Below are 24,444 nucleotides of genomic sequence, written 5' to 3'. Positions count from 1 at the left end.
ATGAGAATTAGTGGTGACAGATGGACAAAGATCGTGTTGACACTGGTGCTGCAGGAGCTCTGACCAATACTCAGCAATTACTTCTGCACATCCAATCTTCAAATGAATCCAATTTACTCCCGTCAGCTCCTAAATCAGTGTTCCCATCAGCCTTTCACAGTTCCCTCACATCTATGTGCCTTCTGTTTCCTCCTTTTTGCAGGTACAGCCAAGATGCTTGCTTTCCTTGATTCTGGACTGAGGGAGTGATAGGTACATGAATTAGTCTTAAATTCTGAGTTTCAGAGTTTTCTTTTTGTCTGTTTCTGATAGTTCTTTATCCCCAGCAGAAGGGACTCTTTACTGTAATAGATGTCCATCTTTTACTGCTAGAGCAAAGAGGCTACAGCCTGACTATAAGTCTCAGATCAGAGTGTTTCTAACAGACTAGAACTACATGTCTGATTTGCCCTAAGGTATTTAACACTGTTAGACACCCTGAAAGGGGAGACTAGAGTCTGGAAACCTTGAGAATATTGAGTAGGATAGTTCTCAAAATTCAGGTCCGGAGAAAGAAACTTGAAAATCTGGCTATCCACAACCCCCACGCAAGTGTTGTGTCTATCAGATACTTTAGTATTCAGTTACCTATTTCCATCAGCATAAACCACTTTTATTTGGAAACCTGCTCTTCCAGTCTTGGGAGACTGCAGTCTAATGACAAAGAGATCTTGGATGAGAATAGTATTTTATGACTAACAGTGGTGACAACCACTGCCACCACTCCTCATGGTGACAACCTGCTGAGGGACAGTATGTTCTTGCTTCTGGGTAGATGCTGTATTTCCTGCATTTCCAGGAGAGGTGACGGAAAATAAATTCCAATGTTCTTCAGCTTACTCCAACTAGAAGCACCCCGGTAACATACAAATCAGTTAAATGGATACTGCTAATAAAGGTTCTGCATACCTTCTGGGTGGTTAGAAGCAGATGAACAGTGTTGTTTAGGATGCACACCTACTGTATGGAGAATCACATTGAATTAAAAAGCATCTCATGGACACAGTGTCTTCCCTATGAAGAAAATGGTAAATCAGGCTCTATTATAACTCTTCCATTTCTATGCAAAATTTTGGGGGATTTTGTAGTAAGATTTTACCCTTCCGAATTTTACAGCTTTCTGCAGAAGAAAAGCCTCTGTCAAATGTTTCAACAATTGCTGAATAAATTACTTGAAATATAGAAACCAGAAAAGCTTTAATCACAGAATTTAGACATCAAGTCTAGGCTGGTAGGCAAGTGTGATTAAATCTCATGGAAGTCAGGGGCATTGGCACAGCAGAAACTCAGCTTCAAGCGCAGCTTTGACCCTGCAATGTCAGACCACAAGGACAATTATGTCAATTAATGCAAGTCTTTATGAACTCTTATGCTGGTTATTCCAGTCAGTCTAGGTGAGTGGCCTTTACTTTGGCATTGCTTGATGTTGAAATGTTTTAACTAGCATTTAAGCCAGCTTTTATATTAAAGGCATTTATATATGTACATATATATGCACATGCATACACATAAATTTATGTCTACTTCAGTGATTTCAAGGAATAAAAGACCAATCCAGCTCTCAAAAAACTTATCATATGGGGGAACTTGGCTGTCCTGGTCTGCTTCCCCCATTGTTATTGTGTTCTTTGATAAAGAATTATGAGGTGTTAAATTTAAGTTGGAGCTAATCAAGTAGACAAAAAGAGGCAGAGGGCTTTAGAAAGCTCACCCTCACCAATACCTAAACATAGCTGTACTGACATGACACTGGAGCGTCACAGCATATGTCCCATGGATGTTGGCTTCACAGCATGGCACAAAATTGAAGGTGGTATCAGGGCCTTGGTTTTATAGAAGGGGCATTCCCAGAAGGCAGGGGAGAGGGAAACTGAGACCTGTAGCCTCTCATCTCCAGGGTCTGGGGCCACTGGGAGAAAGGCCCTGCCCTAAGCATGGCGGTAAGGGTAGTGTGTGAGCAAATCTCTTGCTGTGTTACTTTCTTTGTATACATATTTTCCTGACTTTAAGATGTGGTTCCAGCCTCTCCTTTTATTGATGGAAAACTTCCAAAAGAAGTGTATAGGGAACAGAATCTACCTGGACTAGCTTGTGGTGCACGTGTCACAGCCATGGGTTTCTTCCCAGCGAGAGGAGAAGCTCAGGCAAACACTGCTGGGAGCACATGTGAAAATCTGGTGAGGGCTGGGGAGAAGACAGTCCTGACGCAGCAACATTAAGGCTTTTTTAAAGCCCCACAACCACTAAATCACAAAAACCTTTAAAAACCAATGCTGATAACAGGAGCCATTTGAAATAATTTATTCCAGCTTTGAAGCCCAACATCTCTCGCAGCCATTCCTTTGAAAGTGGGATTTCTCATCCCACAGCAGCATTTCAAGCACTGTTCCCTACCTTTATAATATAAAACCAGCAGGACGATTCCTCAGTTTGGTTTATTCAGGAGTTCATATCTCCGGTCACATAAACACAAAGTACTTCTCTCCACAAGTACAAAAATAAACTGTAAACAAGTATTTCATCTGTACCTCCCTGTCATCGTCACATTTTCCTTCCCCGCAGCTGTAAGTTTCCAAGACAGAAGAGATATTTAATGATCAAACATACTAACTGGCACCATTTATTCCTAGAAGAAAAGCACATCAATAAAACAACAAGTACTTCGGCTAAGTGATAACAGACCAGGTGCCACATTTTGCAAGCTAATAGCCAGTGGATACCAGATGATTACTGCTAAAAATAACTAGATGTCCTTTCTGTTATTACTGTCAAATAGAAAACAGTACCTGGTGTCAGTTTACCGGTTGGAATTACACAAGTAACATTAAAAAAATGCTCCCCTATTTTGAAAATGGCACTTGCCTACTGCCTACTCATCTACCCAAAGCTCCGGTTCCAAATGGTTTGCAGCCTGGAAATGAAAATATCAGACATAATTCATGAAAATATAATCTGTGCGTATGTATCTATCATGATATAGGATATATCATCATATTATATATCTCATATGAGTAAGGTTAGCACTGAACTGCCAGCTGACATTTGTCTATGAGCAGAGGAACAGGAAAAGAATATTAATTGAGTCGGTCTTATTTTTTTCAACCTTTGGAATAATTAGTAGTTAAAATTGTTTCAACTTTATTTTAATCTAAAACCAAAGCGTTATTCACGAGGTGAGAGAAAACAGGCACTTTTACACCTGAACACACTACCCTGCCGTCAGTGATGATGCATTTTGATTTGAACGGAGCTGTTAGAAGCTGAACACCATCCCAGCTAAAGTGCTGGGCGAGCTCTCTCAAGCCGACAGGCGTCTCTGCGCTCCATTAAACAATTGTTGATCCTGTGCCAGCTGCCTACTGGTGTTACTGAAGTTAAACACTGTGATTATATTGAAATGATAAACTGTTTTATACACAGTATATATGGAGATACCATTCACCACCAGGTGGCAGATATTCTAAGAATTTCAAATGCTGAAGAGACACACATGGCAGCACTGATTAAAAAACCTCTTACCTGTTGCCCATACATTTCAGAGAAGCAAATGGACATTCTTCTTGTCTGACCAAGTCCAAGGATGTACTGGGTGAACGTTACCATGCCCCATATTACAGCCTATTGATAGCTTAAGAGGTACTGTGTGATGAGGAGCGGCTGAGGGAGCTGGGGCTGTTCAGCCTGGAGAAAAGGAGGCTGAGGGGAGACCTTATCAGTTCCTACAACAAGTTGTAGCATGGAGGGTGTTGGTCTCTTCCCCCAAGTAGCAAGTGATAGGATGAGAGGAAATGGCCTCAAGTTGCACCAGGGATGGTTTAGATTGCATATCAGGAAAAAATTATTCACAGAAAGGGTTGTCGGGCATTGGAACAGGCTGCCCAGGGAAGTGGTGGAATCGCCATCCCTGGAGGTGTTTAAAAGGCGTTTAGATGAGGTTCTTAGGGACATGGTTTAGTGCCAGAGTTATGTTATGGTTGGACCAAATGATCCTGAGGGTCTCTTCCAACTGAAATGATTCTATGATAATGAGCTTTAATCCTCAGATGTATTCTCCTTGGTTTAGAAAAAAGAATGCCTTTTTTTTGTTCACTAGGGACCTTCCTAGAGAAAGAGTAAATATCTAATCCAACACTTGCTCATTTACACATGCACTATTCTATAGGCTAAATCCCACATGGGTCATGTAATTTTTTACCAATTTCAACAATGTTGGTTTAGGATATTGACATAAAATTGCTCCCCTGGAGCATTCATGGATAGACTGAAGGGCAGAAAATGAAAACACTGCCAATGTATCTCAAGAGTGCTTAATTCACTCTACTAAAGCTACTCGGTCCCCCCCCACCCCGTAAAAGAGAAAACCATCATGAGTAATTTCTAAATGGTGGGTTTCTTTGTGAACTGTTAATTTAAGCTCAGTACCAGAATTTTGTGTATTTGTGTAGTGTGTTCGATTGCAAATGCTCTGAGGCAGGAACCATTTTTTCCCTCTATTTGTAGAAGTTTTAGCATGCTGGTACCCTGACAAAGCACTTAATCAGATAATAAAAGGTCATTATCACAATCAGTCAAGGTGCTTTACAGACACTTCAAAAAGCTTTGAGAAGCAAGTGTTTCAGCAGGAACAAAGTGGGAGTTGGGGGAAAATCATGAAGTGAACAGACTCTTATTGAGTATATTAACTTCCAACAGGCCCTATGATACAAATGGACTTTGGATAATATAACCTAAGACTTAAAAATTATCTTTACTCTTTCACTCATTATCCATTTGAAAATCTTGACTGCTGGCAGATTAATTGAACACCCGCTCCTAGTATTTTTTTAAGTCAAATATATTTTCGTTACTTTTGCAAGCTTTGTTGTTATAACTTTTTGCATTTTTTCCCTGTTAATACTTGCCATCAAAAATAAGAAAGCACCTGGTTTTCTAGGCTATCTTCTACATGGACTAAGATCACTTGGAGCTGCTGATGCCAAGACCTGTTCAAGTTATACTTTGTTCTCTGTGTTTTATAACCTTTATTGGTGCTTGCTTCACTGTGCAACTGCAAAATACAAGCAACAAATTTCTTCATATTTTACCACAGTATCTTTCTCAGTATGTTTTTGAAAACTAACACACAGAACTTGTCACTGGACATTAAGATTAGACAAAATGTACAATGGACACACTTCAATATCAACCCGTAATCTCATTGTTACTCTCTTCCAATTTCATTTAACATGTAGCTCAGATGTGCTGGATACACTGAGAATTAGATTTCATAAACTGTATTCTGCAAAATCAAACTACTATATGGCTGGTGATATCACAGCAATTGAAAAAGCACTGTTTTAAAGAAGATTTGCAAAATATCTACTTTGTGTTTGTTGAAATATGTTTGCTGTAGGAGGAGCACAGATCATCAAACCGTCAAATGATGTGTTTTGAACATAAAACCAACACAATTAAAGAAAGAAACCACTGCAATTTAATAGCAACAATCTCACTTTACAAGATAATAATGATGGAAAATTTGCAAAGGAATCTGAAAAGGAATGTAATTCAAAATGACAGAATTAAGACAACAGAAAATTGAAAATTAAATAGCATAATAATTCTAGTATGCAAAAATTTTAACCAGAATGTTTACTTGATGCAGCATACTGATCAATAAGTGACACTGTGTTACCACCATCTGATAAACACTATTCCTTTAAAGTAGTATTTTTCTGTTCAGCGACCTTGCGCAGACTGACAATAAGTAACCTGGGCCCCAGAGCCAGTTCACATATGGTCAGTAGCAAATTTCCTAAACAAAACAGGAAAGGACCGGGAACGTATGTGATGACTACAACATAACTTACTGCTAATATGGTGATATCAATATTCAAAGCACTTCACAAATATTATTTTAGATTTAAGACATATACCACTTCCAAACGCGAATTAAAGCAAAACAGAGGTGATGTGGCTTCGTGGATGGAGAGGAGCACTGGACGGGGAACTAGGAAATCGGGATTTGGTTCCTGGCTCGAGCCCGGACTCCCAGGTAAGACATTCAGTAAAATGGAAATTACAACACTGGACTCCTAAGCAAACCTTGAAATCTACTTAAAAAAAAGAGCAATGAATCTGAATCAGGGCTTATTATTAAAAATGAAATAGGAACTATAGAACACTTTCTCTAATCATTTTAGAGATTACGTACTAATTATTAAGCATGACTGCTGCTAATGCTGCGTAAAAAAAAATTGAATGATACATGATAAACTGAAAGTAGACAAAGGATTCTACAAGAGTGGATGTCACACGCTTTCTGTTCTTTGAACCCAATTCATGAAGAAGTGAGAAGTGTGCAGTAAGTATGAGTACCCACAGAAATCTCAGAAAGAAAACTGGTCCCACAGGAAGCATGACTCCATAGAGAATTCTGGTGATCGCAGGATTTCATTTCCAAAGTCTCCAGTGATACTTTAGCAAATAGTTACGTATTTATCAAGATAGGGAGGATACGTTTCTGAAAAAGGGCCTAAACTTCAGTATCGGCTGAAGTTCGTGAGAACTGCATAAGAAAGTGTGTCACTAAGTCACACAAGCATAAATATGCACAGCAAAAGTGAAACCCAAGTATTTTTCTTATTAAATAATATAAAATAATGTGGTGACCACTAGAGGAAAAAATCCACAAAGATATTTTTTGCAGTTTATTTTCAATTATAATTTTTGGATAACCAAGCAGCTCTGTAAAGAGAAAGCACAGAAGAGTCACTCTGGCACTTTTGGATAGTACATTTTTTTTTCCCCAAATTTTTCTAGACACATTCAGTCCACTTGCTCGATCCATAGTCCATTTTATATGAGCATGATTAGCTCATATGATTCCAGAGGAAACTAACAATATATACAGTCAATGAAACTATCTTCTTGGCTACTCTGGGCCCTTTAAAATGTCTTCTAAGTCTACCCTGGCTAAACAGAATCCACAATATACATGATAGCTACAGAATACACTGTACTGAAATGAGAAATGCTCAGCACAAAATGGGACTCTTGGCATGCAGCTTAAAATAAAAGGTAGAAGTCCAGAAGTTTATAAAATCCCAAATGGGGTCAATTAAAAGGAGTTAGCAAAAGAAGGGACTGTTCATTGTTACTGTAAAAAAGGCACTTTGAGTAAATGGGACCAGAACTGGAGGAATCTTAGTCGACATAAAGTTCAGTTTGGTTTCATAAAAAGGCTTCAATGCTAAGGGATGCTACTCAAGTTTCCTGTAGTTTTACATTAAAATAAATTGCTGAGTAGTTTACAGTAAAGGACATAAAATGTTTACAACCAACTTGTAAAATTAAGAAAAGCATAGTATAAGCAAAATATTACTAAAAGCAGCAATGCATAGCCTTTCATTGAGATAATGCACAATTCTGGACACCACGTGTCTAACTCTTGTTTTTAACATACTTTCAGTAGCATTATCCACGTAAAATTGGCCTACAAAACAAAAGCTTCACCAGCTCCCATTCATAAGGAGATTGAGGTCACAAACAAACCAAAACAATTCGTCAGTATTTTCAACATCCTGGCTGACCAATATAAAGTATATGAAATAGCAATCACACTCTTTGTTCAGCTATCTCACTGGAGGCAGCCATTGAATCAGAGGAATGATTTTAAATCTTTTCTAACATTTACACAGTAATGCATTTAAGTTCTTTCAAATGTTGCTCACCACAGTTTGTTTTTTTTCGTCTCTCCACAACAAAAACAAAGGAAAAAAAAATAAATCAAGCACTTCCACAGAAAGAATATTTGGCAATTTTATACACCACAGAATGGTGGATTTTCACAATAGCTCACTTTAGATTGAAAGTCATTAGTGGTCTTTCCTCTCGTTTCTGCCAAGGACTCTTCTTATCTTCACCTTGGTCATCTTCCTCATCCTCCTCATCATCTTGACCTGATGTTCCGTGTTCAGGACTAGTTAATGGCTCTGGTTTGGTATCCCCAGTTCTTGTTTCCTCCTGCAGGCTGGGCAGCTGCACACCACTCCTCTTACTGGTGCCTTCTAGTAGGCATCGTAGAGCATTGTCCTCAGGGCTACACACTGCTGTTCCACACTCACTGCCACTTTGGTCCATGTCATCCAAGTACACGAGTTGTGTGTAAGCTGTGCTATCAGAAACCTTCCTCTCCCTCTGCCGGTGCTCTTGCTCTGGCGGGTGACTCTGGGGTGCAGATAGATGATCTCCTCTTCCCTTTCGGGCAGATTTTGGTTCATTCATGTCAACACCAGAGTCCAAACTGGCATCGTTACTGCCGTTCCTACCAGCTCTTTGGAGATCGATGTATGAATGTCTAACGTGAGCATTTGAACGCCCATCTAGAGAAACAAACCATGCTCGAGGATGAGGCAATGGCTTTCCGCCTCCTAATTCCATCAAAGCCTTTTCTGTAAGAAGCTGCACTTCACTATTCATTTGAGCCAGGGATGCATCATTAAGTGAGGCAGGAATGGAAACAGATTCAGACATGGAAGCGTTTTGTTGACTCCACTCCACTGCACCTGCATCTTGCAAATGCTGCTGAGATATTGCTTGGGATGCTAACTGTTGGGGTTGCAGCTGTTGGGGGGGGTGTGGAAAAAGCCGCGCATGAGGGTTAGGAAGCTCAGCCTGAAGTCTTTCTATACCAATCTGCTGGTCAGCTGGGACAACCAGTGGCTGGCTAACAAAAGGGTGTTCTCCTGGCAATTTCATATAGTGACCTGGGATGACCAATGCAGGCAAAACTTTTCTGTAAACACTGTCGTTGACTTGGTCAACAGAATTGCAGCAGATTAACTGACCTGGTCGAGGGAAAGATGTAGGTCTTTCAAGGTGATCCACTGAACGAGACATCATACAATCAGTAGGTCTGCAGTCCAGCAGCTCTTTCTCAGGCGCTGAAGGTGGGGGGTATATTTGTTCCTGAATATTGTATTTACTTCCAGTAGCAATATGGTTCATAGATACTTGAATTTCTCTCTCTTGCTTTTCAAATAAAGGCTGAGACAGCATAGCATTGTAGCTTCTCCTGTACTCATCTTTGACAGGCGACTCATAGCCTTCAGGCATTTCTGTAGATTTTCTTGGCTTTAAAGGAAAACTATCTGCTGATTTGTGGTAGTCTTTTCTTAGAGACCCGCTGGGAGTCAGGTCATCCAAGGAAATTCTGCTCTTGTCTTTCTCCTTGTCAGAGAGCAGTTCCTCTCGGGAGCTGAACTCCTGGGAAGTGCTGAATGAGTGTTTGAGCATAGGTGTGTGCATATCTGCTTCTCCACTAGGTGATACCATCTCCATGTGGACAGCACTGATTAATTCCTTTGCACCTGAGTTTTCAGTGTGTCCATTGCTAGCAACAGATAGCCCGCCAGGAAATTCTGACTCACGACGGGAAAATATTAAATTTATGTGGGACATAGAAGTTGCTTGATCCTTCTTAGAAGTGTCCAGTGCTGTGGAAAGTTGCAGTTTCTTATGATGCTGCCGTGGTCTTAGACATTTTCTTCTATAAAAGTCAGTAACAAAAGAAGTTACACATTTATGACTGCTGTACACAGAAACAAGAACAGCAAGTGTGTCTTAATGTGAGATTTTTAAGTAGTGATTAATATTAGGGGAACTGAGCTCTATTACATAACCTAACAATTAAAAGCTTATCCCAGAAGTGAAATTAAAATTAAACAATAACTAATGTCCATTGGGAAATATCCCAAGCACCAATTACAAATTGGAGGAAATGTCTGGTGGAGGCAAATACAGAATCACTCATTAATATACACTGGCTGATAAAGTTTAACATTCATTTTAATATAAGACTAATAAAAAGATTACCTGCGAGTGCAGCACAGGCACAATGACAGAGATCTTGGACCTATGCCTATGTTTGATGGGAGGTTTCAGAACCTCTTACAAGGCTAACACAGGTACAGGTGTGTGTGATTCATTCAACTACCATCTTACCAAAGGAAGGGACTGTATATACTGCATGTAACCAGGAACATATGGAATTTGATTTCACTGTTTCTTCTTAAAGCGCATCCTTGCTTTTTTTTTTTAACTTTTTTCCCCTCCAAGTAAAAATATTTCAATACAAAACTTTTGATTTTATGAACACAAAAAAGCTATATTTCCAATATGAATGAAGTAACTAGGACAGTGAATCTTACCTGCAATAATACAAAAGAAGACACAGCAAGACTAGAAGTATGAGAGCCATCCCTCCTAAAATTGCCAAAAGAAACATTGTGTGATAGCTGGTAATGTCGTGTGTTACAACGGGACCTGGAAGGCCAGAAAAGAGAATTTAGATCTGTAACAACCTGCCAACAGGGAAAAGGAACAACACTTTAATCAAAGAGAGGGACATCTTCCCTTGTTATGAGGATTCTAAGTGAGCAATGCTGATGCTCGTAGCCCTGGTGCCTATTGAGCAGACCATCTCTGGAGAAGGGAGCAAGTTGTGGATAAAGCATGTGCTGGTTTTCATGACTGCAAGTCCAAATAGATCATTCTGTGGAAAAGCAGTTAGTTTCAATGGGAGCATGCATCAGTGAGTGCTGCCTTCCAGGTCCTGATGCCGACACAGTGCGCCAAAGCTCTCATCACTGGAGAAAAGCCATCACAGCATCTTCCAGCGCTGTAACGCACGTAGCAGCACTGCGGTCAACAACTTCTCTTTAACCAGACTTGTGGTGCTTTGCACGAAACAGTACAGACAGTGCAGTACAGGACCCACTGGAAGATGTGTTGGTGCTCTGAAGTCTCAATCAAGCCAAGCCAAGCAGATCTTCAGTAGCTTTAAAAAACAGGCCACTAGCGAAACAGTGTTGTATCTCCAGGTTTCAGTAACGCTTAGTAAATGTTCTAACATATAAAAGAATGCATACATGTGGACAGCATCTGTTCACAATTATGCACGTGTAACCCTGTTGGTTTGTAAAATCCTTACCAGGATTTTGAAATCAAGGGCCAAATTTTTATCTGCAGGCAAGGAGGTACAGCACCAGCTGACCGAGTAACATGCATTTACTGTGAAGACCAGCAAACCTGGGCAACATCAACGTTCTAAATCACGAGGTTTGTAAAACCTAATCTGTGGATCTTGAGTGGTCTGTAGAGCCACTGCTAGGAATATAAAGCTCATTTCTGTCCATTTTTTTGAGATAATAAATCAAATAGATTCAGAGACAAAGTAAGCAAAAATACATTAACCTGATGAAAAAGAACATCAAGTATATTGCATTTGGGAAACCTAAGTATTTATACATTCTGTTCCACCACTACCTTTACATAATTGATTGATACTGTTGCTTCAGGACATTATGCAAAAAGAAGAGATAAATCACTTGAATTTTTTAAGGAAAATGTAGTTCCCATTGCAATAAAGTTTTAGGAACCCAGATCTTGCCCTTAGAAAGAAGAAAAAGTAAAATACAAGTGGAAATTCTGTCATACAAGTTAAAAAGCAAGGACAAATAAGCCTGCTCCTGTTAAAGAGATACAGGCCTTCTAGCCTTTGAGTTGTAGGTACAATTTCATGACTAGTGTAACTTCCTTGCAGTCTGGGACAGAACTGTACTGGGAAACATTTGACTCAGAGCAGTTGCTTTTGCTTCAAGTACAATTGTTTTTTAATATTCCATTAAATTCAACGTGATAGCTTATTCAGATCTGCACCTGCATCTAAACTCTGTTCAGCAACGCATCAGCTGAATATTCCAGCAGTTTCATTTAATATAACCTCAAACAAAAAGCCTTCAAATCATGAAACAACTTCACGGCATATACAAGCAGACTTTAAAAACAGTGCTCAAGTTAGAGTTTGTTTTGTTGGTTAGATATAGTTTATTTAGCTTGTACAGCCAAGACAAGAATGTTTTCATTTCTACTGTATTGGGTTTTCATCCAGAAAACCTAATAAAGAAAATCTGTAAAAGGAGGAGATTTTTGCTTGTTTGACTCTTTAAAGAGGTACCTCTGATTACTGGTGGCTGAAGAGCTAATATTAAGAAATTTGAGGCAGCCATAGACAGAAAAAAGGAAGAACAAACTGCAACATTAATAACCTCCACAGGCACAGAAGTGCATATGATGCCCAGGTCAAAGTGATTTTCTACAATGATGCCAAGAGGCTTGCAGATGGCAATCAGGCAGCTCACCTAGCAATGCCACTCTGCTAATATACCTCCTAGAATGTCTACACTAAGTTATTTGTGGTGTAAATTAATCAGTCACCAAGATGATGCAAAGCATCAGTCAGGGCAAAATGGGCATCTTCAGTTTAAAGGAAAAAACCTACAATCAATCCATTAGTAAACATCTGACCCAGGATGGTGTTGGTCTTAGGTGAATCCATTTCTTTGGGAGTTTCTGTACAGAAACCTCACAGCATGTATTTTTCTACCTGCTGAAACACCAATACGTAGATGTTATAACCCCCTCATTTTCTAGCAATGGCTCTACCAGGCAGCGGTGACATAAATGCATCAAAGCGGGAACACTTTAAAAAGTTTCCCATTGAAATGACCCAGAGGTTTTGAGCACAAGGCTTGCCCCCCACAATCCCCAAAAGATTTTAGCCTTTTACTTTCAGATTTCTGTTTTCTAATAATCCATTACTGATCAAGCTGTGGCATCTCAGATGAGGTCATTCTGAAAAATATAAACATTATATATGAATAAATAATTACTGAATGCTAGCAACATCAATAAAATTCAATTCTATCTTACCTGGGATAGTAGGTGACATGGCTGCAACCCAGTAGCCCAGCTGAGGTGCAATGTAAGTCCAAGTCAACTGATTTCCCTCTTGTTGCACAAGGCCCAAACTACTCTTCAGCCATGTCCCTGTAAATAAACGGGTTGTAGGAAGGTGTTACAGATACACCCACACCTTCCTCTGCAAACAAGCGGAAATGCAAACAGTAACTTAACCTATAATGTGCTGTAGGGGTTGCATGCGTTGCTGTGAAGTGGGAGATGGTGCCTTTTTGTCACCAGCATCTCAGGGCTCCCACAAGCAATCATCCCCATGGCCTTCTCAGCAGCTTTGTACACAGAAAACATTTAAGATTAAATAAAACATAAGGCTTCAAAAAGCGTTAAAGAAAATAATTAGAATAATTAAATAACAGATTCCTGTTTGTGAAGGGTTCTCTTGAAGCTGATTATATGTAGACAGCCCACTTAAAAACTGTATTTAAAGAGACATCACTATCTTCCAGACCACACGTGAGTTCTGCACACCACCTCTCTACCAGCTCTGGCTGTCAGCTTCTGGGAGACTGAAGAAAATACTTCCTTGAAATGTTGTTTTTCTTATACAGAAAACAAGCTTACGAATGCTACTGCCAATAAATGCAAAATTAAGTTGCACCATCACTTTGATTCAGCAACGTCAGTCATTCAGAATATGCATACATCCAGGAATACGGATTGGTAATGGATGATGAGGGTTTAAAAACATGTTTCTCAGAGGAAATAGAATAGATTTTTCAGAATTATCAAATGATCATTTCAAAATGAGTAAGACTGATGATTTTAAAGCTCTGTGTTTAAGTTACCAAAACTCTCAAATAGGCCAGATTGGCAACCTGTACTAGTTGAGAGCTCTTCTATTTGCAGAAGATGCATTTTGTTGCAAGAATTGGACTACAAAAAACCTCTACAACTGAATCAACTGTTTGCCTCACGTTCTGTGGATGTACAAGAAAAAATTCACCTTTTTTTCTGATATATTAAATGTGTAGTACAGCTTGTAGACTACTCCATCTTTCTTCTCTTTAGAAGACACATGGGATTGCTGTACCATGCATTGTTGAGAATTAAATAATCCGATTACAGGTAACAGATACAGCTCATGGGCTGAGTGACCAGTTACTCCAGGCTGGCAGAGAAGTGAGCGCAGGGCAGGGAGGTCAGCGCTGTTGGCCTGGGCGCCGAGAGCAGCCGCGAGAAACCGGCCCAGCACCAAGCGGCATTTCCCAAAGCTGCGGTCCTGGCTTGGCAGCACCACGGGTGCCCCGACAGAGGGAATTAACTCACCATGGAGCTTCCTCACACACTTTGCAGCAAGTGCGGCTCATCTGCGCAGAGAGGGGACAAACCCCGCCGCACTTCTGCAGAGCAGCTCTGCATCTCTGTGCAAAGGGGGGACAGAATGCTGCATTTACCTTACTCAGCTTCCAGCGCTCACCTGAGAGGCAAGTAACATCTTGTATTTATGAATCCCTTTCCTTCAAATAGTCTCATGCATCTAATTCCTGAAACGGTGCTTTTCATCAGACATCACTCAGGACTAAGCACGAGCATTTGTGGATAAAAGTCATTTGTACACTTAGCAGTGAGTGCACAACACACAGAAGAGAAGCTGCTGCTGTTTTTTTCTTAATGCCACTGAGAACCTGATGACTCCTTTGTGTTTCTTTGATTATCCATCTGTTCAAATCCTGCACATATGAGAATGGCTTTTCTGAGTATTTATTTTCTCTCTACGACTGATTTCTCCTATATAAGTACACCCTTAAAGTCCACCATCTCTGGTTAAATAATAAACCCATTGGAATACAGTGAAAGTTTGTTCAAAAAGACTCTGTATTTGAAACCAAACTGAATTTGTGGGCAACGGGGGGAAGGAATTACTGACATATTTTTCAGTTTTCCAAGTATCATTTCCAGTCTGTATAGGGTAGCAATAATCTGTTCTTTCATGCAGAAAGTCACACAAGGCAAACCACCTGGATTCGCAGTACCAAAAAGATCAAAACCTGTGTGCATAGATTTGCACATTTGGCATCCATAACTATTACACCAGAACACCTTGATGCAGCTGTTAGTTTACTTCTTTTAGGGCAGCATTATCAAGAAGAACAGAACGGAATTGTCCACAGCTATGTGTGAAGTTTCTGGAAAAACTAGGAAAAGCAGGCCCATTTTCTCCTCCAAGACAGCCACTTGCCCTTCACGTTTTCTACCCATGCACTTTTGGGGAAAACGTCACACTAACAGCCCTGAACGACAAGGTGAAAAATAGCCCATAGGGTCAAAACCCAGTTTTATTTTGCGCCCAAAAGGCCATCTGGTAAGAATACTCCCGTAAGCTTAAACTTCGCTTTCCCCCTCCATCCCCCACAAGGTCTGTGGAACAAATAATCTAGGCTGAAATATTGGGACTGAGAAAACTGCTGCTTCAGACAGTGAGCATATGCACCAAGCATTCAAATACATAACCATGGGAAACAAAACTTTAAGACTAAAAGAAATAAAAAAGCTCTGATTAAAGAAAAAGAATGGAAGGAACTTCCATTTTACTTCCCATACTTCCTTTACTGTCTCTAAGCCCTTTAATTTCACACACAAACACATGCGAATGTAATTATAGCAAAGTTCATGATCATAGTTGTCTATATTTACAGTTATCTCCTTGAGCAGCAGCTATTATTGATTCCCTCACTAGGGGGAACTTGTGTCCAGCTTGCCTTATTCACATTACACTGCATTCTAACGAACACAATCCCCCTAATGCCTCTTTAAAAGCCTTTTGCTCAGTAATACTCTGCGTGCATAATGCAGCGATCAAGCAGCTGCAACAGAGGCTGCCCTCTTATCACTGTGAGCAGAGCTCAGCTGCCATCCTGCCAAACAAGCAGCAGCAGAGATTGCTCGTATTTTAGCAACGAAAGGAATCCCTGGAAGCGAACAGCATAGCCTTCTGCACTAGAGCAGGCAGGTTTCATGCGTCTTCTGCTCATTTAGGGTACCCATTTTTGCTAACTGGATATGCTAGAGGAAATGTATTAGTCTGTATAACACTAGGGAAAAAAATAATTCCCTCTCTCTGTTATGGACAGTTAAGAGTTTTAAAACCATAGCATATTTATTTGATATTGGTCATCTTCAGACAAGAGTTATGAAGCTTTCGTTGACCCTGCCGTACACATTAGTGTGTGATGACAGCTAGAAAAGAATTATGTTTTAAATGGCACTGTTCCAAGTTTCTTCATCAGGACAATGCCAAGTGCGGGTTCCTGGGACCCACAGGTGCACAATCTCATCAGCCGCCCTTTTTGATACCTTCCTGTTCCTTTCCTACTTTCCTTGCCTCTTATACTTCCACCATCTCTTGTCCACTAATAAAACAGAGCATCCCCTCACATGGTGAGATGAAGAGAATAAAGAACTACCTCCTTCACAACAGCAGCAGCAAAACAGGTTTGAGCAGAAACAGTTGAAACAAAGTCATGTACTGTTTCTGGTGTGATCGAATAGCCAAAAGCCAACATAGTATTACTGGAGGGAACTGATGTGCCTTCAGTATTGTGCAAATCCATCAGGGTGTTTCCAGGTGTCTCATATTTCATCCTTTATAGTTTCTAATGTGCTGTTCGCTTTTCAACTATCATTAAACACCAAGCAGCTTTCTTGTAGCTTCCTACATGCTGTAAAGACTAATGTTGGACTTTCTACCAAGCAAAACCCAATCGCGCAGTACTTACTGGCTATGCTCCTAGTGTTTCAAGAGTAAGCAAGAGTTCACTGCTATGCAGCCTTGAGAATGAATTCCCTTATCCCATCCCAGATTCTTCCTTGCAGCAGGAAACAAGATGTTTTCCTGTTCTAAAAATGCAGCTAATTACCCTCACATACTTGCTCTTGTAAGCAAGGGAGGAGACTGAGGGGCAGTGAGTAAAGCACTTATTCCATTCTTCTGTCCTTGCCCATCCAGTAGCCTGCAAATGGAGTAATGGCAAGCAACGTTACTTCTTTTTCTGTGCAGGCAGGTTTACAACTGCAGAACAAAGCAGAAGATTTAGGAGCGAAGAGAGGTCTTCCTCTCTTCCCTGCATGGCCAAGCGTTATGATAATTTAATTCGTTATTCTCCAAATATCCTATAACATCTACTTCCTCCCCCCGCCCACGTCAGCACAGTCAACTAGCTTCACTGCTTATTAAGTTTTATACCTGATGTGCAATAATTGTTAAGTAAAAAGCAATATAGGATTATAAATAAAAAGCAGTACAAATAACAGGATGTAATGGAACTGATGATTTTTGTTCAAGAATGATTGTGTGGTTCCAAAGAAAACATGTCAATGCATCTTTGGAACAGAAACAGCAAGTTCAGTATAGTTTGTAAGCACTGCATGATTTGGGCCAATTTGCCATTAATTCTTAAAGAGTGTCTGGTGCTTCACGGAAAACTTCTATATATAGAGACATTCTTGCTTATAGATCATTTTTACATTTCTCTTCCTCCTTTTCCCCTATTACTGCTCAGTGGAGCCAACACACTGATCCAGGATTCAAGTCTGGGGAGCTGTCTCCTGGCTCAAACTAATGGCAGGAGGAGAACAGAGAAGTTTCTTAACTCTTTCCTCACCAAAATTCTATTTAGTGTTACTGACTTCTTGGAAAAAATGCTGTCGCTTAATAAATTTCTTCTTAAAAAGCACATAAACCAGCTACCCAGCACTCTTCCGTATATGTAACTTAAAAGCAAGGGAAGAGAACTACCATCATTAACATTACAGAGAATATAAAAATGGGTGTACTTTAAAAGAGATACAAATCAAAAACCAATCAGATAAAGAAAGCTGAGCTCCATCTGGCTCCAAAAATAGCCAAATATCAGAGACAAGTTGAAGATTTCAGCGGAGCAGGGGAAATAAATTCTTCTAGAGAGCAGAATCTTAATAAACTGCAGTAACTTCGATGCTGATGAAGGTGCTCATTTATCTCACACAGCTTTTAGGACTTGCCAACAGGGGCAAGAGGGGTTGTCATAAGTAAATTTAACAGCAAAAGGTTTGCAGACTAAATATATGTTTAAACACACATTCTGCACTAAAAACGCCTTTCTGTAATTTAATTTAGTTTACTTCTAAATCAGATTGAAAAAAGACACTTCCAGCAAGGAGCGTCCAGATGGGCAGCTATTGCAGACAAGGCATTACGGACGGAACAGCTATTTTAGGCTATTTCCCTGCACAATCAGGTCACTGCACGTACGGCCAGTCTGCCCAGCAAAGAGACGTCCCGTTATCTTCAAAGACACTAACTCTTCAATGTGACAGCTTGCTGGATCCACGCAGCACATATGGATCTGCTTCTGCCGTCTAGATGCACGATGCCTCCAAATACGACATTCCTTCCATATTTTAAAGTTAGACCTTATTATTTTAAACTAATCTGTAGTGAAATCCAGGGAATGGCATGTCTCTCTGCCTTCCACGTGTGTGACGGTGCAAGCTGATAGCCCCACGCTGCTCCAGCTCCAGCACAGGGCAAACTTGCCCCTGGCCGACACGAGGCAGGACTGACCCTGCTCTGGAGGGCCACCTGCTCTGGAGAGACGTGTGTGGCTCCTGCTGAAGTCAAGGAGACCAATTCCCCTCTTGGTCGGGTCTGCTGGCCGCAAGGGGAGTTTGCAGGCTGGCACCCCGGCACAGCACTCGGCTCTCTAGGAGGACAGATAATGCTGCTTCCTTCACGTTGAACTTGCGATTTGACTGTTTCAGAGCTTTCCTGATCACTCCTGCTGCAGTGACTTCTGCTGACCTTGATTGTGTATTCTTCCTATCACTGATCGAAACAGTTCTGGTAAATGACTGTCACAGGACTGTGCTAGAGCCAGAAGTTTCCCCTAGGGACAGTCATAAAGTCTAAATATTGCTAGTGTTCAAATATATGGCAGCTATGGTGGGTTTTTTCCAGAAATTACTTTTACATGCGAGCTTTTCTTAGGAAACTCTTCCACTGATCAAATACTGTTCGCTTTTTGTTTTATTTCTTTTAACGGGTGATAGGATCATCCAATCCCACTCAAGCAAGGAATCAAAACTGTGCTATTTACAGCATGAATTATTTCCATCCAACAGATTTGACAAATAAGAGGATTTAATTAGCCAGAGAGCAAATTAAGCATAATCCCATTATATAAATTTGTTTTTATTCACAAGATTATCTTCCCTGGACAAAAGAGTTTTGGAAAGAAAAGAAAGATACTTTTAACCATACTACTTAATAGCATAGATGTTTTCAATAAATATTCCTTAATAGAGTCTCTTTTCTTTCCGCATGGATCTCTTCTGTGATGTCTACAATGTCTTGTAAAATTGCCCTGCTTAGGCAGAGAATCACAGCTAAATGGTGATATACACATCAAAAGGAATGAGCAAGGTTGTTATCACAGTGTGGGACAGCAAAGGATATTCAAAACATATAAACAGTGTTTCTAGAAGTAATTGATCTAGACAGTTCAAAAGACAATGTTATGGAGAGTTAATCAAGGGCAAGTTTGTGAAAATAACTTCCTAAACCATGTTCTGACATACATAAGTAGTAGCTTTTCATTTTACAAGTGGAAAGCTGCTTATCAGATTTCTTCTTCCAACCAAAAATCACCTCTAATCTGCATCAGCATCTCAAGTTTTACTACAAAAGGATGGGCTTTTAGTTTTACTTTTGTTCATTTTCTAAAAAGCTAAAAGCCACTGAAATTAGAAGTTGAAAAATTCTTTCTTTAATATTGGTAGAGATGACTTGCCTCCTCCCCCAATACACATGGGTTTAAACATTCATAGTATTTAAGTTAATATTACAATTTTGGTTTTGGAGTTGCTAGGCAACAGCAAAAAATACATGTCCCTGTCCTGAGCTCATACCTTCATTATTCTTCCACTCATAGAATTTGTTGCACAAGCCTTCCAGGGCTAAATCCTGCTACTGTTTTAGCAGCACCACCACTATTTGGTGTACTGTAAGCAAAACACATGCTTTTAACATGATACCTTGAAGATTTCTGCAAGGAAATCTAATGGTTTAATTTATTACTAGTGTCTGAGAAGTTCTGTAGTTTTTGCTATATCTCCCCATTTTTTCTCTTAAATCACCTGTCAAGTATTTAACAAAAGAACATGCGAGTTTTCATTATTTAAAAACGTGGTTATGCCTGGGCAGAAGGCAGGGTACATTGTACAGAGAACTGCTTGCATTGCTTTGGTCCCCTCAGCATTTCTTTCCAGAAAGAAACAGAACAGACTTATTAAAGAAAATTACTTCCATATGTAATTACTGGTTAGTAATTATATTTCAGAAGGGAAAGCTCGGTTATGCTTGCTGGACCACCACCCCTGGTTACTGGTGTACACGGCAGATACTACCTTTAATATTCATTTTATCACATTAATAATCACATTAAGTCAGACAAAATTATTAGAACAAGTAATAAATAAAAGCATGACACAATTCAAAACACTGCATGCCTTTTCCTTCATTTGGCCTCACACGACACTCATGTTCAGTTTCTATTTCTCAATCCTTGAAGCGGAAGGAGACGCACATTGAGATTTGATCTACCATCCCAAGGCCATGGAGGAAGGTTGTCCCAGGTCCTCCTCAGCTTCTTCCAGCTGCACCCAGACACTTCACACTCCTGCTCTATGCACTCCTGCCTGTATTGCCACCAATCTCCAAGTCCTCTCCAACTCAAGCAGCTGTACAAAAGCAATAATAGTATTTTCTCCACTACTTGAATTTCGACATCTACCTCTTCTCACCTTCTACTGTATGGCTTCTGTAGGTGGAGCTACAGGCCTGTCTACATGACACAGTTTATAGTCTGTTATTCAAACCTGCTCCCAGAAGCCATGCTATTTGTTCACAGTTTTATTTTCTTGACTACATAGTAGGGGGTTATTTGCATGTATCACTACACTTTGGCACCAACCCAATTCCTTCAACGTCCTCTTAAGCTCCACCATCATGCCATACCATGTCTGCTTTGCCACAAATGCAACTCAGATAGTGTATGAGGTGGAGAGGATCAAACAATCCATTCACATCACTTTCACATGTGTAAGCCACAACACTGATCTTAAAAACAATGTACATATTGACAAACAAGCACAACTGCCTCGTGTGATCCACTACACCTCTCCAGAGGAATCACGATAGTGAGAACATACCTCAGTGAGCCACACTGTGAAGCATCAGAGGAAGAGCTGCTATTCCTTTCAGTGCTGAGGTCTGTCTACTATTCTGCAATTATATCTGTACCTATTATGTAGACATCATACATGGCAAAAAGCTGGGTTTGGTAACTGCCATTTCTATGGCAACACACAAAATCTGAAACTCTTTGAGAGCAGTTAGTTAAAAATCTGTATTCCTCAGTGTAATTAGTATTTAAGAGTAATTTAACCTTCACAGCTGAGATAAAAAAGAAGTCAAAAATCAAATTGTCAAGGAACTTGTAAGCTATAGAAATAGTGTAACTATGAACTTTGTGGAGACTTGGTTTTCTCCTTGAAATTTGCAAATAAATCTCCATATTACCAGTGAATCTGGTCTAGGATCAACTGTTCCAGATCTGATTACACTAAATTCAAACTTTTGGGGGCAGGGAATGTATTTGCCTGAACACGTCCATTTGTCACGTGTAGAAAACAGAGTAAAAACCCACAGAGGAGTAAGTGTGTGAAGTCCCAGGCCACGTGTGCAGCTGCACAGTCCACGGGCAGGCCCTCTATCCAAGTTCAGAGGCATGTACTCATACCTAGTGTCAGATCAAGCAACGAAATGTTTTTGTTAAATGATTCTCTTCTGTCTGTTATGTAGTGTGTGAATGAACAGAATTCACAACGATAAGGAATATGTTTTATTTTTAAACTATGAAAATAAAAGTCAATCTTTTCTTTAGGCAGCTTATCATTGCTACCACATGGAAGCTTAAATCACAGACTTTTTCGCAAATCATCGTATTTATAAATAATTTGAACTAAACAGGTAGATGTACAGTACCGCGCTTACATTTTCTGCCTGACAGTAGCTGTCACTCTCTCCCTACAAACACTACAAACAAAATCAAGCGTCATTTCACCTCCATGAAACACAGCAAAACGACTCTGCAGTCAAGTTTAAGTAGACACTGATACTGTTTGTAGTAAGTATATCCTCATGACTTCTTTTGAGCACAGAAAAAATTATCTTCATTTTGCTGAGGAAGGAATATCAGGAAATTCTGACTCTACAAAAGTCAATGGAAATTTTACCATTGAAGGCAGCACGTCACCCAGAAAAAGTAAGCACCAGACTTTCAAACGTATTTAGAAAGCTATTATAGCATTAAACGCAGTCACAAAGCACTGACCAAGCACAGCAGAGTGTAAATAAAAGTATTGTGCTTGAGAAAGCTATAAAAAGAGTTCCCAAGATACTCATATTCTGCCATCACTTAACATTAATACATGGTTGAGTCTTTAGGCACTGGGGAAACATTCTCCTGTGCAAAGAAGTTCGTAATTTAAAGACAACAAGGTCACGTCAAAGACGTACACTAAGTGTTCAACGGGGAGGAAGAACTGAGAAACAGTGCTCTGAACTTCATTTACACATAGTGCACAAGAAATAACACATTTTAAGGAGGAGCAGCAAAAGGGTGAAGGTTTAACCCCATCCTTCCACACTCCACTGCCACACAAGGTTAAAAACAGTGTTGAAAATATTTTCCTGTTATTTGGTAGGATTAATAAACTTGCATATGCATCAATATTGTCACTGAAGAATAAATTCCATTTCCATATTATGCACTCTGGAATATTTGGTAATATTTTAAAGTCCTTCATACAACTCTAGATGTGGATCTAGAGGTTTTGGTGCAACATAGTGCCCTCCATAGCACATGGGCTGAAACTGAGGCCTTAAAATGGAGAACGCTCCTCTTGCAGTTTTGCTCACTGACTCCAATGAAAAACAGACACCTTAACATAAAGCATAAACCATTTGAATGGGGGCTGAGGAGAACACAGCTGAGCAAGTGCTGTGTTATTCAGACCAGCTGGCGAGAGCTGGAAATGATACAGGAGGTACAAAAAGTCTCCTTTCTACTGGGATCTGTAGTGTTCATTTCTGACTGAAGAGGACAAGGCTAGAAAGAAATGTTGGACAGAAATTTGGTGTCTGAGAATAGAGAGATAAATTGTATTGCCGTAAATCCTAGTGACATCAAGGCAAACATACAGGGAGGAAGTCATGATCCCAACCATCTGTTTATGGATAAAGAAAAAGTTTTTCAGCCCCTTCAGGCTTTGACAAAAACAAGGCAGCAGTTGGGAAAAAGAAAAGCCAACAACCCAGAAACCCCCCCTGAACAATCCTGAGTATGAAAATAAGAATCTGTATCTCTCTACGTTCAAACCTTTAAGTGTGTACTATGAAATAAAACCACTCTTCCACAGTAGTGTGAAACACAAGATATGGGTGCGTCAATAGCACAGAATGGTTAAGTTGCATTTTAATGTATACATCTCCATAACATCAATGCATCTGTGCTTATTATCACCAACACTAAGAAATGCTGCAGAGAAAGGTACTGGAGTGCATCTCCAACACAAGAACAAGGTTGGACGTATTTGTTTATCCTAAAACTTCTCCAGGGCACAGTTAGTCGCCTTTCATTTTATTAATTATTCAAAAAGGCATTACTGCTTTAATTTGCTTACTGTGCACGCAAGGTGGTAAGTTAGTTTTGCAATGAAAAATCTCATTTGGAACAGTATGAAATAAATATGGCAGATGATGTCAGCCTGCTCCTTCTGGCTAGCTGCTTCATCGGTGCCACTGGAACCCCCCCAGCCTTCAGCAGACTCTGCTGCTTCTCCCCCTTCTCTCCCCAGTTCTCTCACGAGGACAGAAACTGGTAATGAAAATACAGATTGTTTATGGTAAACATCCTAAAAAGCCATTAATTATATTTGGCCACGATAATATGCAAATATGCATAATTTCTGTAGCAACGATGAAAATCTCTGCACTTCCAATCAGATGCCACTGGGTTTATATTAGTGCATCATGAGCTCAGCAAAATGTAGGAGATTCTAAGGATTAAAACATATTTCTAGTACATCTGTCCCTTCTCTGCTTCCCCCCCTAAAAGTGAGAAGTATTTCTGCTTTTTAGAGCAGAAATTATACTTCATGCAGTAATGATGACAACCACATGGATTCTAAACAAAAACAATGGCTTGCATGAACAAGCGCCCACTGTACTGCTAACACGCTGGAGAGAAGCGCTGCATTATTGTCTGGTAATACACTCACAGTTTTCCATCTCTGGCATTTACTCAATTTTCAGATACAAGTGTGAAAATTCAAGCCACTGAAGATTTATTAAGAAGAAACCGCAACATAACTAGCACCAAAAAAAGCAGCTCCTGAAATGAAAGACGAAATCAGAATAATGAGGTTAGAGGTCCCGTCCTGAGAAGACACAGATCTGGCAGGGCAAATGGGTTACAACAACTTGTTTGCCAGTTTAGGATTTCTCCAGCATGGAGCCATTCCAGTCATCATCCATCCTCCTCCCTTCACAGTGCAAGCACCACA

General features: G+C 40.0%; 1 protein-coding gene across 3 annotated transcripts in view; it reads right to left on the bottom strand.

Annotated features, from left to right (window-relative positions):
• Positions 1-5,489: 5,489 nt before the first annotated feature.
• Positions 5,490-24,444, bottom strand: part of FAM171A1 (family with sequence similarity 171 member A1) — a 90,695-nt gene continuing 71,740 nt past the window's right edge. For 2 of the 3 annotated variants that reach the window (XM_065050953.1, XM_065050950.1), the window contains exons 6-8: positions 12,793-12,909; positions 10,230-10,344; positions 5,490-9,568 (exon numbers count right to left, since the gene is read on the bottom strand). In XM_065050953.1, coding sequence (XP_064907025.1) covers positions 7,876-9,568; positions 10,230-10,344; positions 12,793-12,909 — 1,925 coding nt within the window. In that variant the 3' untranslated portion in view covers positions 5,490-7,875. The remainder of the gene's footprint in view (positions 9,569-10,229; positions 10,345-12,792; positions 12,910-24,444) is intronic. The other variant, XM_065050952.1, reaches the window with a different exon arrangement.

This window comes from Columba livia, chromosome 2 (genome assembly GCF_036013475.1).
Source record: "Columba livia isolate bColLiv1 breed racing homer chromosome 2, bColLiv1.pat.W.v2, whole genome shotgun sequence".
Taxonomy (NCBI): Eukaryota; Metazoa; Chordata; class Aves; order Columbiformes; family Columbidae; genus Columba; species Columba livia.
Note: the sequence above shows the minus strand (reverse complement) of the source record. Positions and strands in the feature narration are given on the sequence as shown.